Raw genomic sequence first — 17,989 nt, forward strand, 5'->3', positions numbered from 1 at the left:
CATTCGAAGGCAAGATCGTTCCCCGCTACGTTTATTACTACGGCGGTGAGACGCGTTGCTACCTCTACCGATCATCGCGCGCCAAGTTTGCTATATATGCTTCAAGCCTGGGCAAAGGGCGGACGTATGCCCGACACCTGACACCGTTGTGTGCTCGTACTGCGGTGAACCAGTCATCGAAGACGGTCATTCGTGTGAGCCCAGGTGTGCGCTGTGCAAGGAAGCGCATCCCACAGGGGCAAAGGAGTGCAAGCAACGCCTAAGAAAACCGAGGAGTCCACGGACCAGAACGAAAGAGGAAACCGACAGCGCAGCAAAGGGCGATGGCGGCACGGGCGGACGCGGCCGGGCTCGGAAACGCTGGTTCAGCTCAGATGCTACTTCGCCATCCAGGTCCAGGTCGGCGTCGCGCTCGATATCAAGGACCAGGGAGCCACCAGAAACAAAAAAGGGGCAGCAGCAGAAGAAGATAAAAAAGGAGGAACAGAGTAAGCTGAGCTGGGCAGCGCAGCTTTTCTCTACTTCTCCCACTGTTCCAAAGAACACGAACGCGCAGGCACAATTCAGTAAAAACACTAGTGGACAACTTAACGAAGTGCAAGAACTAAGACAAACCATTCAGACACTCAGGGCGGAAAATGCTGAACTGAGACAGAAACTTAACGACCTTATAGAAGAGCTCAAAGCCCAGAGAACAGGGCAGACTGACACGAACGCGCGAACAGATGAAACTCAGCCAGCCACCATAGGGCGGCAAGAATTCGCAACTGCCATGGCAGCCATGAACAACTCACTAGCTAATCTTAGTAATCTCATTTCTAACATCCAGGCAGAGGCGCAAAGAGATAGAGAACGCCTAGTACAATTCACGAGCATGAAATCCAGAGGCAAACCCTATTATAGGCTATTGACCGAGCATGGCGAGGCACCGTAAGAGCTCGGTCAAGTTGAAACCCTTGAAATATGGCAATGGAACTGCCGCGGGATCAGCAAAAAGCGGGGTCTTCTTAAACAACATATCACAAATTGTACAGTACCGCCAGACATAATCGCCCTACAGGAAATCGGCTGCTCACCTACTCTCCCGGGTTACTCAGCATATGAGGGGCAGGGGGAAAGCAAGGTCGCCACGCTGGTTGCCAAAACTATCACCGCAATCAGACACGACATCGACGGAACGGACATTGACCACGTTCTTATCGAAGTCATTACCCAAAAGAGAAGCCAAGAAAGCATCTTCCTGCTTAACGTATACAGTCCGCCCAGTCAAAAGAACGCTAGCTTCAGCTACCTGCTGGGCAAGGCAGAACAAACAGCAGGCAAGAGGGGTCTTCTCATCCTTGGGGACTTTAATGCCTGGCATAAAAGCTGGGGCTATGTCAGAGAAACTCCGAAAGGCAAGGATCTAGCCAGAAAAGCTGATCGCAGAAGCCTCAGCCTAATCACAGATCACACCCAGCCAACGCGAGTGGGAAATGGCATCAACCGCGATTCGTGCCCAGACTTAGCGTTCGTCAAAGGAATAAGGCAGGCAAGATGGGAAAACGACGGGGAGACGCTAGGCAGTGACCACTGCATCTCGCGCATCCAGATAGAAACTCTTCCGATCAGGAAAAATTATGGCCAAGCTAGACTCACACAGTGGGAAGCGTATAGAAAGACCAGGGCGGAGTCCGAGGATACAGTGATCAAGGACATTAAGGATTGGGTAGAGGGTATCAAATCCGACTGGGAAAAAGTCACTAAGAGGTCACTCTCACCAACAAAACGCCCAACGTGGATAAACATCTCTTACACCTCTGGGATGCTAGATGGGGGTTGCTAAAGAGATGGAAAAGGCAGAAGCACAACAGAAAGCTCAAGCAAAAGATCGCCGAGGTCACAAAACAAGCCGAAGAATATGCGATGGAGCTCTCGAAACGGGACTGGGACCAGAAATGCAAAGATCTACAGGGGACTCTAGGTTTGGCCAAGACGTGGGCATTGCTTAGGGCTCTCATAGACCCAACTAAGACCAAATGTGAAAACCATAAGACAATCCAAAGGATCGCGCACCAATTCCAAGGTACAGACCGGGAACTGCTAGAGAACATCAACAAGCGATACATCGGTGACGAATCGGGCGCCGACTACAGCTTGCCATACACAGGAGAAGCAAATCCCACTCTTGACGAACCCATTACTATAGAAGAAGTCAGACACGCTGTTATGTCTGCCACAAAAAACACCACCCCAGGCAAGGATGGCATTACCAACGCCATGATTAAGAACTTAGACGAGAATTCAATCCACAGATTTACTGAATTCATCAACACACGCTGGGAGCAGGGGACGATCCCGAAAGACTGGTCTCATGCGGAAATAGTAATGATTCCTAAATCCGGAAAAACTCCCAGCCTGGAAAATCTACGGCCCATTTCATTGACGTCATGTTTGGGAAAGCTATACGAAAGAATGGTGCTTCAGAGATTGCAGACCCACCTGGAGGACAATGACCTCATGCCACACACTATGTTCGGATTCAGAAAACATCTATCAACACAGGACATCCTCCTGCAGATCAAGGAGGAGGTGCTTAACTCGGTCCCGAAATACGGAGAAAACATCTTGCTCGCGCTCGACCTCAAAGCGGCATTCGACAATGTCAGTCACAGGGCAGTGCTAGACGGGCTCTGCAACTTAGATTGCGGGCAGAGAATACACAGCTACGTGAAAGCCTTCTTGAGTAACAGAACCGCCACCATTGGAATAGGCGGCATCAGGACAGACACCTTCCCGACCCCCAAAAAGGGAACACCGCAAGGCTCAGTGATATCCCCTATGCTCTTTAACATTGTTATGATCGGCTTAGCAAAAAAACTCGGAAGAAATTGAAGGAGCCAGACATGCTATCTATGCTGATGACATCACGATCTGGGTGACCAGGGGATACTTAAGAGAAAAGCAAGACTGTCTGCAGAGAGCAGCAGACGCTGTCAACGCATACGCTCGACATTGCGGCCTTGAATGTTCTCCGGAGAAACCTGAGGTGCTCAGAGTCCACAGAAGAGGGTACGATCTGCACAACTCCATAGACATCTACATAGGGGAAAAGAAGATCCCGGAAGTATCGCAAATAAAAATCCTAGGCATGCGGATACAAAGCAATTGCCGTTTAGATCAAACAATCAGGCAGCTAGCAAGTACCACCGCGCAGATCACGCGAATGATAGCAAGAATCTCCAACAGAAGATGAGGCGTGTCCGAGGAGGACACATGTAGGCTAGTACAGGCCGTCGTTCTAAGCCGAATTATATATGGCGTCCCTTACCAAATTCCGCTCGAACAGGAAACAACAACTGGAGGCAATCCTGAGGAAAGCCTACAAATGCGCTCTTGGATTACCGGTCAACACCTCGACCGAAAAATTCAATAAACTGGGCATAAACAACACAGTGCAACACATCGAGGCCCACCTTCTCGCGCAGAAAATAAGACTCGTGCAGACGCAAACGGGAAGGAACACGCTAAATATACTGGGCATGAGAGATGCTTACAGAGAAACAAACAGCACGGGCAGCATACCGAAAGAAATAAGAGAGATCATTAAGGTCAACCCGATTCCAAAAAACATGCATCCGAAAATACACAAGGCCAGAAGAGAAGCAAGATCCGAGGCACACGAAAGAAGCCTCGCAGGGAAAAAAAACATATTGTACGTTGACGCGACCACATACAAAGAACAACGCGGAGCGGTAGCCAGTGTGGTTGATCACCAGCTTAAAGAAGTCAACTGCGCCTCGATCAAGAGCAACAACCTTTTCGGGACTGAGGAAGCGGCAATCGCTATCGCTATCAACCACCAGGGTGAGGAGGTTACCACAAAAATAAATACGGACTCGCAAGAAGTAAGAAGGTATAGCAGCGGACGCATATCCACTGTGGCCATCCGCATACTCAAGGCAAGAAAAATCAGCTTTTCGAGATGGTTCATAACGTGGACACCAGGCCATGAGACTATCAAAGGTAACCAACGTGCCGACGCCAATGCCCGAGCATACGCCAACCGGGGGGCGCACAACGACGGGGAACCCGACGCAGTCACTAGATGCTATGGAGCCATCCTTGAACATCAAAGAGCCTTAAGGAGGATCTATCCACCTCCCCACGAAGACCTCAATAGAGAGCAGTCGGTTGCCTGGAGACAGCTACAGACTAACACATACCCCAATCTGAGTCTACTCAGTAAAATTCACCCCACTACTTATGAAAATAAATGCCCACTATGCGGAGAACCCCCTACACTCTACCATGTTACATGGGCCTGTCAAAAAACACAGGTAGCACCAATAAACACCACACCAACACCGGAGCAGTGGGAGACTGCGCTGTCCTGCTCGACGCCTGAAGACCAGCTCAAGCTGATTGACTGAGCGCGCAAGACGGCAAAGGCCACTGGGGCCCTGGACTAAGGGCCCCACCAACACCGCGAGAATTCCCTTTGTGTAAATAAATTTTTTCATTCATTCATTCTCAACACTCTCGTGTAGAGATTTGGAATGCCACTCTAACTTATGGTTTACGGGAACATTTGCAGATGTAAGATGTCAGCGCACGTTAAAAATCCCCAGGTTGTCGAAATTACTCTGTAGCCCTCCACTAAAGCTCCTCTTTCTCTCTTTCTACTTTCATTCCCACCTTCCTCTCTTCCCTTACGGCGCGGTTGAGGTGGCCACAGAGCAAGTGTGACAGATACTGCCCTTTCCCTTCCTGTGAACCAATTATTGCGTAGATGTAAACAGTTAAAATGGAGTCTTTCCCACGAGTTTAATACTATTCAAATAAAATTTCGACCACCTAGGGATCTTTAACGTGTGCTGACATCGCACAGCACACGTTAAAGATCCCCAGGTGGTCGAAATTACCCCGTAGCCCTCCACTACGGCTCCTCTTTTTCTCTTTCCACTTTCACTCCCATCTTCCTTCCTTCCCTTTCGGCGCGGTTCCGACTACTGTGCTGGAGTACCCGGGTTCGAACCCGACCTCGGCGGCTGCGTTTCGATGGAGGGTAAACGAAGAGGCGTCCGTGTGCTGTGCGATGTCAGCGCACGTTAAAGATCCCCAAGTGGTCGAAATTACTCCATAGCCCTCCACTATGGCTCCTCTTTCTCTCTTTCCACTTTCACTCACCTTCCTCCCTTCCCTTATGGCGCGGTTGCGGTGTCCACAGAAAACAAGTGAGACAGTTACCGCGCCTTCCCTTCCTATAAATAAAGAGGTCCGTAGTGAATTTATAGCATGTGGAGCGTGTGGCTCTAAATTTTAGCTAAGAGCCACTATGTACATGCAACTTAAGGAATACACAATCCTTGAAAAAAGGAAAACGTATGTGTCAAAAAGATAGGAGGGACAAAGACTCCTATTAGCAGGTGTGTGGAGAACAAAGAACGAAAGCCTTGGTTTTGGTTTTGGTTTTGTGGGGTTTAACATCCCAAAGCAACTCAGGCTATGAGAGACGCCGTAGGGGAGGACTCCGGAAATTTCGACCACCTGGTGCTCTTTAACGTGCACTGACATCGCACAGCACACGGGCGTCTTGCTTTTCGCCTCTATCGAGAAGATGCCGCCGAGGCCGCGATTCGATCCCGCGCCCTTGGGAACAGTGGTCGAGCGCCGTAACCGCTGCGCCATCCCGGCTTTTTTTTTATTGCATGAATTGGTACAATTACATTAGTAAAAGATCGTGGTTGCCATGCCCCTTCTCTGACAACCGTGTCTAATCGACTTTCATTACCACAAGTACGCCCATCAGACTCAAGACCTCCTCCGCAGCGTCTTGCTGCTTCAAAATTTCTTTTAGTTTATACACTTGTTGAACAAAATAATCACATACAGATCGTGCATCGACATCACAGTGTCTATAAGCCATCCTACTCCTCCAAATACTGTGAAAGCATGAGGTCATACTGAAAATCACTAACAGTTGTCAAGTACCGAGTTCCACGTGGCGTCAATGGCAGGTCATTTTTAAGTGTCCTTTGTAACACATCCCAGTAAAACACCACATCCCAACAATCCAGGAGCACGTGCTCAACTGTTTCAAGTTTTCTACATAGTAGACAGTTTGAGGCCCAAGGTACACAATGCCTTTTTCTTCCATCCATGTTTTGACTGGGAGGATTCCTGTATGCAATTTAAAAAAGAATGTTTTTACGCCCGGTGTAACAGTCATGCATTTAACTCGCTTGAGCACGTCTTTCCCTGGGTCTTCACAGTATAAGGTTCAGTACAATGGAGCTGGGAACAATTGTGAAATAAGATCGTTGCACAGCCGCTTAGGTGGCACCGTCGCTAAATACTCTACAGAGTACTCTTCTGGCCTTGTGTATTTTCGGATGCATGTTTTTCGGAATCGGATTGACCTTAATGATCTCTCTTATTTCTTTCGGTATGCTGCCCGTGCTGTTTATTTCTCTGCAAGCATCTCTCACGCCCAGTATATTTAGATCCGAGGCACACGAAAGAAGCCTCGCAGGAGAAAAAAAACATATTGTACGTCGACGCGACCACATACAAAGAACAACGCGGAGCGGTAGCCAGTGTGGTTGATCACCAGCTTAAAGAAGTCAACTGCGCCTCGACCAAGAGCAACAACATTCTCGAGGCTGAGGAAGCGGCAATCGCTCTCGCTATCACCCACCAGGGTGAGGAGGCTATCACAAAAATAATTGTGGACTCGCAAGAAGCATGCAGAAGGTATAGCAGCGGACGCATATCCACTGTGGCCATCCGCATACTCGAGGCAAGAAAAATCAGCTTTTCGAGATGCTTCATAACGTGGACACCAGGCCATGAGACTGTCAAAGGTAACCAACGCGCCGACGCCAATGCCCGAGCATACGCCAACCGGGGGGCAAACAACGACGGGGAACCGGACGCAGTCACTAGAAGCTATGGAGCCATCCTTGAACATCAAAGAGCCTTAAGGAGGACCTATCCAAATCCTCACGAAGACCCCAATAGAGAGCAGTCGGTTTCCTGGAGACAGCTACAGACTAACACATACCCCAATCTGAGTCTACTCAGTAAAATCCACCCCACTACATATGAAAATAATTGCCCACTATGCGGAGAACCCCCAACACTCTACCATGTTACTTGGGCCTGTCAAGAAACACAGGTAGCACCAATAAACACCACACCAACACCGGAGCAGTGGGAGGCTGCGCTGTCCTGCCCGACGCCTGACGACCAGCTCAAGCTGATTGACAGAGCGCGCAAGACGGCAAAGGCCACTGGGGCCCTGGACTGAGGGCCCCACCAACGCCGGGAGAATTTTCTTTGTGTAAATAAAGTTTTTCATTCATTTTACAGAGTACCGCACGCGCCAAAACCTGAACGACCACACCACGACCACAGGAAGCGTGACACAGTGTATCCCCGACTAGAGCATGAAGAGACTATAAACTCTGGAATTGCACTGCATAGCATGATTTGCATAAAGGTTCTCAGGAATACATCTTTTTGGTCACGTAGGAAACAAAACCTTAAAACCATCTGCCGCACATATAGATGCATTAGAGACAACCCTCCGTTTTTAACTCGCCGAAAGTGATTACCTCTGCTAATTCGTTCCCAGTTGGACGACCAAATGAAGGCCGCAAATGCACGATGGAACCTTTGTATATTGATTCGAGCACAATACAATACTTGAAGTAAATACATTATTCTTGCCACCAAAAAGGTAATGCCTACAGCCGCACGGGCGAAAATAGAGAGGTTATGTCCCATCCACCCTTTCGTCCTTTCCCTTATTTCTCCCGCTTTTTCATTGCAGTAATTCGCATTTTCCCCGTATTTGTCCGATGGGACTCCCAAATAAACTCCGGGCTTTGTAGCCCCCCCCCCCCCCCCCCCCCATCTTACTCCACAGAAAATTTCCGGTTCCTCTTCCCATTCTCCGTGCCAGACTCCGAGGCTTTTTTTTTTAAATTAACAGCACTACCAGTTTGCCTGCAATACCTTTCTGTTACTTTCAAAGCTTCCGAAACGCTTTCGCGGTCTCCACAAAAAAGCGCCACATCATCAGCGTATGCCTATATTTTCACTTCACATACTCCCAACTTAAAACCGCGAATGTATTCGTTCGCAGTTACCATTCTACACAATGGTTCCAAATATATAGCAAAGAGGAGAGGAGACAGTGGACATCCCTGCCGCACAGATGCGGCGGGGTAAGAACGAAAGCCGTCAAGGATAATATAGAAGGACGGGCACAAATAAAGAATTATGGAAGACAGGGAAACAGGCATAGTGGCATACCGATGAAAGGAAATAAAAAAGCAGACTGCTTTTGGAAAAAACATAAAATAAACATCATAAATCGGAGGAGTCTATGGAAGGCAATAGACAAAAACACATAGATGCTTAATGATGACGAAAGGCCGCAAATAATCTTAAAGCAGTGAATCCATGACTAGAGCTGTCATGAATGGGCTTTATTATTTGCTTGCTAAATTCATATCTAATTGTTTTGACGCTGTAAAACTACGTTTTGTAGTTAAACTGTGCAGTTTCGCAAAGCTATTGAAGCCCAGAGACTGGCAGCAAATGTCGTTTGTATCGCATTTTACAATATACTGGGCTGCACAGCAAACCACGAACTCCGACAGATAATTGTGGAATTCCAATTGGTCATCCTGGCTTTAGCTGTGAATGACTGCATAATGTGGAAAATCACTTTTGACGAACTATTCAATTATTGATAACAAAGTGGATTATTTCTGTTGGTTTCTTCAATTTTGCTGACTGAAATGTTAGTGCATTTAATATTGCCACTACGCTATGCTGCGCTTAATTACTTTGTTGCTGTATTCGTATTGATGGTTTTAGCAAGGTATGGGCGGCATTTGAAGCACACTTGAAGTTGAAATGGAAACACTCAATTTTTAACTGCTGCTTTTGCACGCGAGACAACATCAATTTCTTTTTTCAACCACTACGCGCGGCAGAAAACTGACCGTTGCCGCAGGCAGGAGACGACCGCCGGTATGGCAACTCTCGGCACGAGGGAGGAACGAGGAAGACGACGCAAGTATGTGGCGAGCGCGGGATCGAAGAGAGGGACAGTTAAATGAGAACGGTGGTGCGGCGTTGCTGGAGGACAAGTGGCCACGCAGCTTCTGAGATCGCGTTTCGCCTGGCATAAGACCCGGGATTCCAGACCTGGGATTGGCCACGGAGCTCCTGCTGATCTTGTCCAACCTGTATTTTGCATTTTGTTGTGGCTCCAAAAGAGCGAGGACAAATAGGTCGAGGACTAATATGCACCACGAGTATAGTTCTAAGCCGCCGTTAAATTTCTGTTCAAGTCACTCCAAGTTGATTAAGAAAGTGGCACAACGGCACGGCGTGACTGTGGTATTCTCTGCACCCAGTAAGCTTTCTGGTATGTGCTCGAGAATTGCGCAAGGCAGAGAAAGGAAAGCTACCAACAGCTGCACTGTCAAGCATCTGAACAAGTTTGTTGCGTGCTCCACACGTGTCGTGTACCAGATACCCCTCTCTTGCGCCCGGGTTTACACCGGCCAGACCGGTAGATGTGTGAATGACCGGGCACGCGAATACAATAATTCCTTGAAAATTGTGTCAGACCCAAATAACCTTCCGCGTCACTGTAGACAATGTAAAGACTGCGTGCCGGCTTTAGACAAGATTTCCATACTGGGAAAAGGAAAGAGCAAAGAGGAGAGGGGAATACTGGACACCTTTCACTTTAGGTTGCAAGGCAGTGATAAGTGCGTTAGCGCTCCAGTTCCGTTCCTTGCGGATAAAAAATATAGGTTGATAGAAAACAGTGTACGCGTGTAGGCGAAAAAAAGTAAAAAGACATTTTCCTGTGTCGATGTATTTTGGTTGGGGGAGGGGGGGGGGGGGGCTGTTGGTTGCACGTGTAAGGGGGTCTCATCACGTGGGTGTAACGCGCTGATACGCATGTGTCGTTTGGCTTCCTGGGTTTACCACTCTCCAATACAACTTCAGCTGTTAGTCCAGCGCTGTCCTGTGTACTCCTTCTTGTGCTCCGTTTTGTTCGCTGGTTGCATTATGCTTGATTCAAACCAACTAGCCCGCATGGCCACCCTGTGGCATGACCTAAGCGGCTGTAGACACCGGGCGTTTATAGCATCCCGAGCCCACGTCACCAGATCCTTCCGCATGGACTTCATTCTTCTAGAATCGGGTGACCTTTCCTAGTTTGTATTCATCTTCGTCTTGCTTGTTAAGCTAATTACTTGCAATTTGTTTAGATTTGTGTAGTATAATGTTTCTGTGTAAAGTATATGTTCCTATTTTGACCGGTCTGGTCGAGTGTTCTTTATCCTACCAAATCATTCCTTCGATTGGTCGGTTTATGAAACCTCCTCACTCATGCCCACCTCCAAGAATTTCACCTTGGTCGGCCGAGGCCTGAACAGCGAATTGGTCGTCGGTATTGCAATCAGCTGCGCCGGGCTCCCGCATGGTCAGGTCAATTGCCGCGAAGTGGGATAACGGATCGAGCGTGCCCGATGCCGGAAGACGCGCCATGCAGGAGATTGGGGAAATGACTTATTGGTAACCTGCAGTGGTAGCACAGCGCTACAGGAAAGTACTCTTCAGCGCAGCGAACGCCGGCGCCGTGTAAAAGAGTTTTAGTTGCACGTACATGAGAGCTTCATTTACAGCCTTTATCAAAAGTATATATCCCACGCCGTCTACTTCTGAGCGATATCATGTGGCTCGTAATGCATTCCCAGGTTTCCATACTTGCTGAAAGCAAGAAAACATTTCGTCTTACCCTCTCCATTGGCTTGGACTTCCACGATTATTACGGAAGTCATGTTATACAGCTTAAAAGCAAACTCTCTGGGTTGTATATTTTTGATAAAGGCTGTACATGAAAATCCTACTGGTTACCACTCTGCATGCGCAGAACTTGATGGGTCTACATGAGTCTCACAGGAGTACGTGTTATTCTGATTTCCACGTTGAGGTCTTCGGTTTGCTGCGTACGTGCAGATAACAACATAGCGGCGTCTTGCCTGCTCTCTGTGGTGATAGCATTGCGGCTAATCCCTAGACTGGATATTGTGGTAAACACCGTGGGATTTTCGTTCATTTTGCCCACCTTACATTTCCACATATTTCAAGGAACAAAAAGACTGTTTTTTGAAATTTAAGGGCGCCTTTCCAGCTCTTCAGCCTAGCGCGAAGCTTTTCTTCCCGTCAAAGGAAATATTTTGCAATATCACACTAGCCCAGAGTGGCTGCAAGCAGTACCTTTATCGCGCTGCAGAGGATGCTAGGTAGGAACGGGCCCGTGACGGGCTTCGTGGCTTTTGTTCCCGCCGCGAGAATAGTGGGCTACCTGATTCAGCTGCCCTTTTCACCTAGCTGCACCTTCACTCGTATCAGTAGAGGCCAGTGCATGGTAAAAACCACCTGACTCTTTACTATTCCGGCCTATAATACATCTCCCAAAACGTTTGCGGCACTGCGAAACACTGGCCCATTCAGGATAATGCGCACTATTACAGATAACTATGCTCTTTTGTGTCTCTCGCTCCTGCGCACTATAATGGATAATTATGATCCTACTGTCGACCCCACCATTTCATGGGGCGAGAGGCTCGTCGGAGAACAATTACCTATTGTAGCGCGCATGATGCAGTATAATCGATAATTGTAATCCTACTATTGCCCCCACCAATTCGGGGGACAAGGGGCGCATAGGAGAATAATTACCTATTGCAGCGCACATGATTCTCATTGGGCCAGAACAACGTCAACTGCTTCTCAGACATATAGCTTCAGCTGCAAGGCAGCCAGAAGCTGCTCGCTTTTAGCCCGGGAAACAATGACGGCGTACATGACGTAACTGAAATGGTTTCAAATGACATGAGCGTAGGCTGTGTGAACACGTCAAATTAGCGAATTTGAACTCTGCGCGTACGTGAAACTAAATCTAATTCCTGGAGGCCGGCACGGTTGGGTCGCATTCGCGTTATACGGCTGTAAGCATGGCGGTCAGCATTTGCTGCAATTTCTAGGCTATGCGATGCATCGAGATGATCCATTTGATTACAAGATAGATGCATAGTCATCTGTATTCCGGTTGAGTTAATGTCCAACAGATGTTAGACATCGTGATTGCGAATGTGAAGTATCACATTTGCCTGTAACACATAGACGATGCTGGTTTTCACCTGAGCTGTGCTGAAAGCAGCGGTAATTATCAAACTTGACAAACGGTGACCAAGTTTGCTGCTGTTGCCGTGACTAAATTATTAGTTCACTGTAACCGCAGTAAGCCCAAATAAGAGTTAATTTCAATGCTGCTTCATGCTGTTCATAGGTTTTTGAATACAATAATGGCGCGCAGATGAAGGTATTCATTTTAGAGCGCAGCTCTTTGGCGTCCGTTCCTGGGTTTCGCGTCGGCGTCGGCGTCGTCGTCGGCCTCGTAACCAGCTCCGCCCCCCTTTCATCCCCCCAGCGCTAGCAGCGACCTACTGATACCGCTGACGCCGCTAGAGAGTCAAGATAACGTGACTGCATAAACTGATTTATTTATAGGAAGGGAAAGGCGCGGTAACTGTCTCACTTGATATCTGTGGACACCACAACCGTGCCGTAAGGGAAGGGAGGAAGATGGGAGTGAAAGAGGAAAGAGAGAAAGAGGAGCCGTAGTGGAGGGCTACGGAGTAATTTCGACCACAACACCGTCGCCGCCATGCAGAAAGAGGAGGGGAGGGTCCCCTCCCCCCCTGTTCCTGTGTGGCGGATAGGGTTCTCTTCAGTTGCCGACGCGTCGGTTATTTCACGTAGGCCCCGGCACGTCGACGAATCCGTGACCACCTTCCCACGGCTAGACCTGGTTCTTGGCGCTGAGGAAGCGAGGCTATCATATTGTTTGCGTCGGCATCGGCGGCGTTGTCCCTGAAACCAACTCCGCAGCTGGGGTTGACTCACTATCGGCGTCAGCAGCATCAGTCAGTCGCTGCTATCTCTTCCCTCCTCCCTTTATCGCGTTGTCCGCTTGCTGCGCACGCTTCTGCCCCCATCGTTTGCCGCTGGGTGTACACGCCGCCCCCCTCCCCCCTCTTCCTGCGAGTCTCCGGTTGTCAAAGCGCCGGCTCGAACTTAATTCCTTTCTTCGCTCCTCCTCCAATGCAACCCCTGTGCGGTGGCAATCAGAGAGCCAGATCGGTTACTGCGAGGCTGAAGCAGAAGCTCATCGCCGCCGTCGAGAAGACCCTGCCGTTCGCACCGCCGAAGCGGAGGCTCATCGCCACCGTCGAGAGCAACCAGGTCTAAGCGAGGCTGAAGCAGAAGCTCATCGCCGCCGCCGAGAAGGGAGTCTTTGTTAAAGGAATACGTGTGAAAAATAAAAAAAAATCTGTGATAGCGCATACATGTGTTGCTCGATTTCTTTGCCTCAATCTACCGAAAAGGTGAAACAGCTTATTTGCTGCGCTCAAATTTCGCATTAGGAAGTAACGTAATCGTCGGTAATTTTTTTCGTTTTAATGTATTAGTACTTTCAGGATGTAGTCCCATGTACACTTTTACTGCGGACGTTTAGTCTATGCTCTGTTTGCTAACTGGGCTCACAAATGTACTCATCGGAACTTTTTATTGCATTCAGAACACCTTCAAATACAAAACAGCTCTCCAAAACTCTTAAGAGTTCTCTATTGTTCACAATGAAAATACAAGATGATATTCGATGCATTTTAGGTTCTCTCGCCGTGTAACAAGCTCAATATAGGCACCAAAATATTTTCGAAATGTCAGATCGCTGCACATTGGGGCAACTGGAAATACAGCATCTGCGAACTGATTGTCTTATATGATTGCCTCTGGAAGCAACAGCCACTTGCTTTTGAGCAAGTGTTGAAAGGATGTAAAGGAAGGCGTGGGACAATTTTTGCATCTGAATCATCAGTTACGGTAGCAGACTGGCTCCATCATAGATAATTTCCCAAAGAATACCAGCTGAATTTGCATTTCGAGTTCTCGATCAGCTTGCTTTCTTTCACGTATACCCGTCCAGGTTAGCGCTTTCAGCACCAGAAATTCGACGTACAGGAATTTATTCCTGGTTCGAGTAAATGGCACAAGGGCGTAGTTTTGTGTAGTTATAGAGTGTCTAGTAAATCTTCATAGCCTTCCATTATAGCCTTTTTTCTGCAAGCTTGCGATCGTAGTGAAAAATAGCTAATCTCCACATAGTTTACTCTATATTAGAGGATTTGCTTAAGGCTACTAGAATTTTGACGAATTAGCAAAATGTTTACTCAATCAGTAAACAATCTATCTGACCAACCAAAAGCTTGCAGGAGTGTTATGCTTTCGGCTCAAGCATGAGTCTTGATTCAGGTATCAGCAACGTAGCCGATGACGCTCCAAAAATTCGCAACCCCCTCTCCCCCCTCCTTGAGTGTACAACTTAGCACTGAACAAGGCACAGTAAGATGACGGTACAGAATGTAAAATGTGCTTCTGCAAAGGCGCAGTAATGCTCCAGCGATGCAGGCAGTTGCCTCCCAACTCCTATCGCGGCAAAAGCACTGTTGCAATGGGAGCTTACTGTAATAACTTGAAAAAAAAAAAAAGCAGTTGCGGTGCTTCAATTTCGATAACTCTAAAATATGTTGTTTTTGGCTTGAACCTTCAGCAGTTTTAACACCGCCATTATTCGCAATTACACCGCTTCTACTCAACGTTTGGGAGGTAGCAATGTGTATTACTTCTGCTCATATTAGTCAGTACTGAAGGCAACATACAATCAGCCCTGTGTAAGCCTTTGTGTATATAACACTATAATCTAAATTGCTCAAAAAAGGCAAATTTTGTAAATACCGGGTAAAAAAACTGCACTTACCATCAAGCGTATCTTGCGGCATGTTTTAGAAGTATGATAAGAGTTCACAGGAGGACGTATATCAACTGCGAAGAACAGGTAAGCGTCCATTGAAAATATTGATGCAGTGGCTGACTACGTAATTCAATTGCAACAAAAGCGTTTCTGTGTAACAACAGGTGCAGAAAGTAGAGATTTCACAAGAGCAAGCGACAATACGTACCAATGGTAGTTCTTCTGATAGAATTGAAAAATTTCTACACTTTTAAAATCGTTACGGAAGAATGGCTACGATGTATAAAAACCTAAATTCGCTATGTCAGCATTTTGCTCGTAATTTTCGAATGAATTGGACAAAACCTTATATGGCAATATGGCTTGCTTTTACGCTTCGCAATGAAGGCCCTGAAGGTGCAGAAATAGTCGACATATGCATAAGATACTCATATGCATAAGATATTCATATGGTTTCCGCTTTCCCCAATTTTTACTGATTATTATATTCATGATGGAAAAAGCGCGAAAGTACACGAAGGATGGAAGGAAGACACTTCGTGTACCTTCGCGCTATTTTCCATCATGAATGTTAACCAACTCGCCCAACTTTCGGCATTACTTAACGTGATCATTATATAAATGATCTCTCAGGTAGGCCCCCTACTTAATGAGTTCATGTCATGCCATTACTCACCAGCAGCTGCTGAAAAAAATAGATAACTCACGATTGCGAGCTTTATTTGAAGAACCTCTTAACCTTTCTGGTGCCTAGTTATGTTCAATGCGCAAATCGCCATCATGAATGTTAACCAACTCGCCCAACTTTCGGCATTACTTAACGTGATCATTATATAAATGATCTCTCAGAGGTAGGCCCCCTACTTAATGAGTTCATGTCATGCTATTACTCACCAGCAGCTGCTGAAAAAATTAGATAACTCACGATTGCGAGCTTCATTTGAAGAACCACTGCACCTTTCTGGTGCCTAGTTATGTTCAATGCGCAAATCGCATTTATAGGATTTTCCCTACGCTTGTTTCAGAAAGAGACAAAGACATAACGTGGTAAAATATTATCTGGCCAGATGTCCAAAGCACGTTTGTAAAAGTGAAACAGTTGTCCTGAGTCAGGCTCAATTGTACCTTCCAAATGCATGGTAACAAAAAAGAAAACGCAGTAGATGTGAACAGCCAGGTTGTTTTAACATCTGTGAAGTCTTTACTTTTGTTACTTGAAGTCAAACGTTTAAGCAGGTGCAGTGTGCTGTATCTCCGCCTTTACGTGCATGTGTTCTATACACGTGGGCTACAAATCTTGCAAGTAGCAATGGCTGAATCGAGATCAAAGTGGTATTGAAGCTACAGAAGTTCAAAAGCGAGAGGGCTTGTGGCAGTAGTTATACAAGCTCAAAAAAATGTTCATAGAAGCAAATTACATAATCGCAATCCACATTTGGTGTATGATATCTTCTCTATCCCACGCAAATTTGAAGGTAAACCAGCAAGGAAGCGTAAAATAAAATAGATTTAGAGATAAATGTAACAATATTTTTGCATTGTTTTTGAAATTCAACTGACCGTTTAGGTTGAAGTGTCTCATCGTACAATAAAGAAATCGACTTACGTTCTTCTCCCTTCCATCCGAAGCTGGGTGCACATTTTTATAACCAGGTTATAAAGCCTACCATTTGAAAACATTTAGCTCGCATAGTTCATTTCAGTCTAAAAATCCAGCAGCAGTGGCGGTTACCTTTAAAGTACGCTTGAGGTGAAATATAGAACCTAAATCAAAAGTAACTTATTCGTAAATGAAAGGCATCCAACACTAAAGTTATACACTATGATATGAAGTGATATGTGGTGTTTCACAACCTGAAATGACTCCGGCTTCGAATGAGAAGTAGAATTCGGGTATTTCAGACTCTCTTGGGATCTTCAATGTTAAATAATAGTTTTAGCATATTAATTTTTTGTCGCGTCACCCTCATTAAATCGCGGGCTCAGTGACCTATATAGCTAGGACGAGGAAGAAACGGGCAGTGGAACGCGGTAGCAGCGCTCACGTTAGGCCGGCTGGGATTTATTAAAATTCTCTCACGGTCATCAGTCATCTTCTATCTGTTCTGCTTGCCGCCCCGTAAAATTTTAGTTGGAGATGCCAGTTACGTCATCACTTCTCACACTGGCCCGGAACTTCGGCACGTTGCGTCTTGCACAGCTGGCAAAAGGTATAGGAGGCAACGCATGGCTGGTCCCTAGCCTTCCGGATTCAACGCGACCGTTCCGTTCCATTGAATCTTCTCCTGCCTCGACCACAAGACACGACGAACAAGAGACTGCGTCGAGACGCTACGCACACGGCCACAAGAGAGAACTACAGAAAAGAAAGACCATGTGATCGCACTGACCAGACGTGCCCAGCAAAGACCCTATACCGACCCAAGACGCTTCAAAACATGCGTGGCTTGTTTTCGGCCAACGAATATTGGCTACCTATGATCCAAATGCGTCCTGCGCCAGGCTTCGTCTGAGAATTATATAGGCGGCAAGTCGATGTCTTCTTTCTTCTTCCTCTTCTATTTTCAACCATCCCGTCACGCCCACCGTCCTGCCATAGATGTAATCGACATAGAAAAGTTCCTCATCCATGGTCAGGACTATCTCTCGGTGGTCCCGGGAAATGTTATGGACGATGAAGAAGCGGGCAGTACCGCGGGTAAGAGCGCTCACGCTATTATCGCAGCGATTAATTAAAATTATCTCATGGTGATCAGTTATCTTCCTCTTCATGATAAATTCGTCACAACTACGGAAATACGCATTCTTATACGCGTAGAAAAGAATACACTCCTTACTCCTACCCGATCGTTTCTATACCGAATCATATATTCCACTGCATGCCCAATCGTTCTGAACACTGTGCAAACTTTGAACACAGCATGTTTTCCTCTCCGGTGGCAATTCAGTCTCCTCATTTACCACACCCTCCCCCAAGGTGGTGGGCTTGGTAAGCTTTTGACTAGCTAAACGACCAGTTGGTTTTGGTGAAACTGACCCAAGACATTCGCGATGCTTGGTAGTGCGTTAAATAATGTTGTTTCCTTCTCC

General features: G+C 46.9%; 1 protein-coding gene across 1 annotated transcript in view; it reads right to left on the minus strand.

Moving 5' to 3' along the window:
• LOC146174908 (uncharacterized) overlaps positions 1-15,947 on the minus strand; it is a 66,912-nt gene extending 50,965 nt beyond the window's left edge. Inside the window, exons 1-2 of the mRNA XM_084583271.1 lie at positions 15,794-15,947; positions 14,906-14,970 (exon numbers count right to left, since the gene is read on the minus strand). Of these exons, the coding sequence (XP_084439397.1) occupies positions 14,906-14,970; positions 15,794-15,839 (111 nt within the window). The 5' untranslated portion in view covers positions 15,840-15,947. The remainder of the gene's footprint in view (positions 1-14,905; positions 14,971-15,793) is intronic.
• Positions 15,948-17,989: the final 2,042 nt, after the last annotated feature.

Source organism: Amblyomma maculatum, chromosome 11, assembly GCF_055883805.1.
Source record: "Amblyomma maculatum isolate TAMU_Amacu chromosome 11, ASM5588380v1, whole genome shotgun sequence".
Taxonomy (NCBI): Eukaryota; Metazoa; Arthropoda; class Arachnida; order Ixodida; family Ixodidae; genus Amblyomma; species Amblyomma maculatum.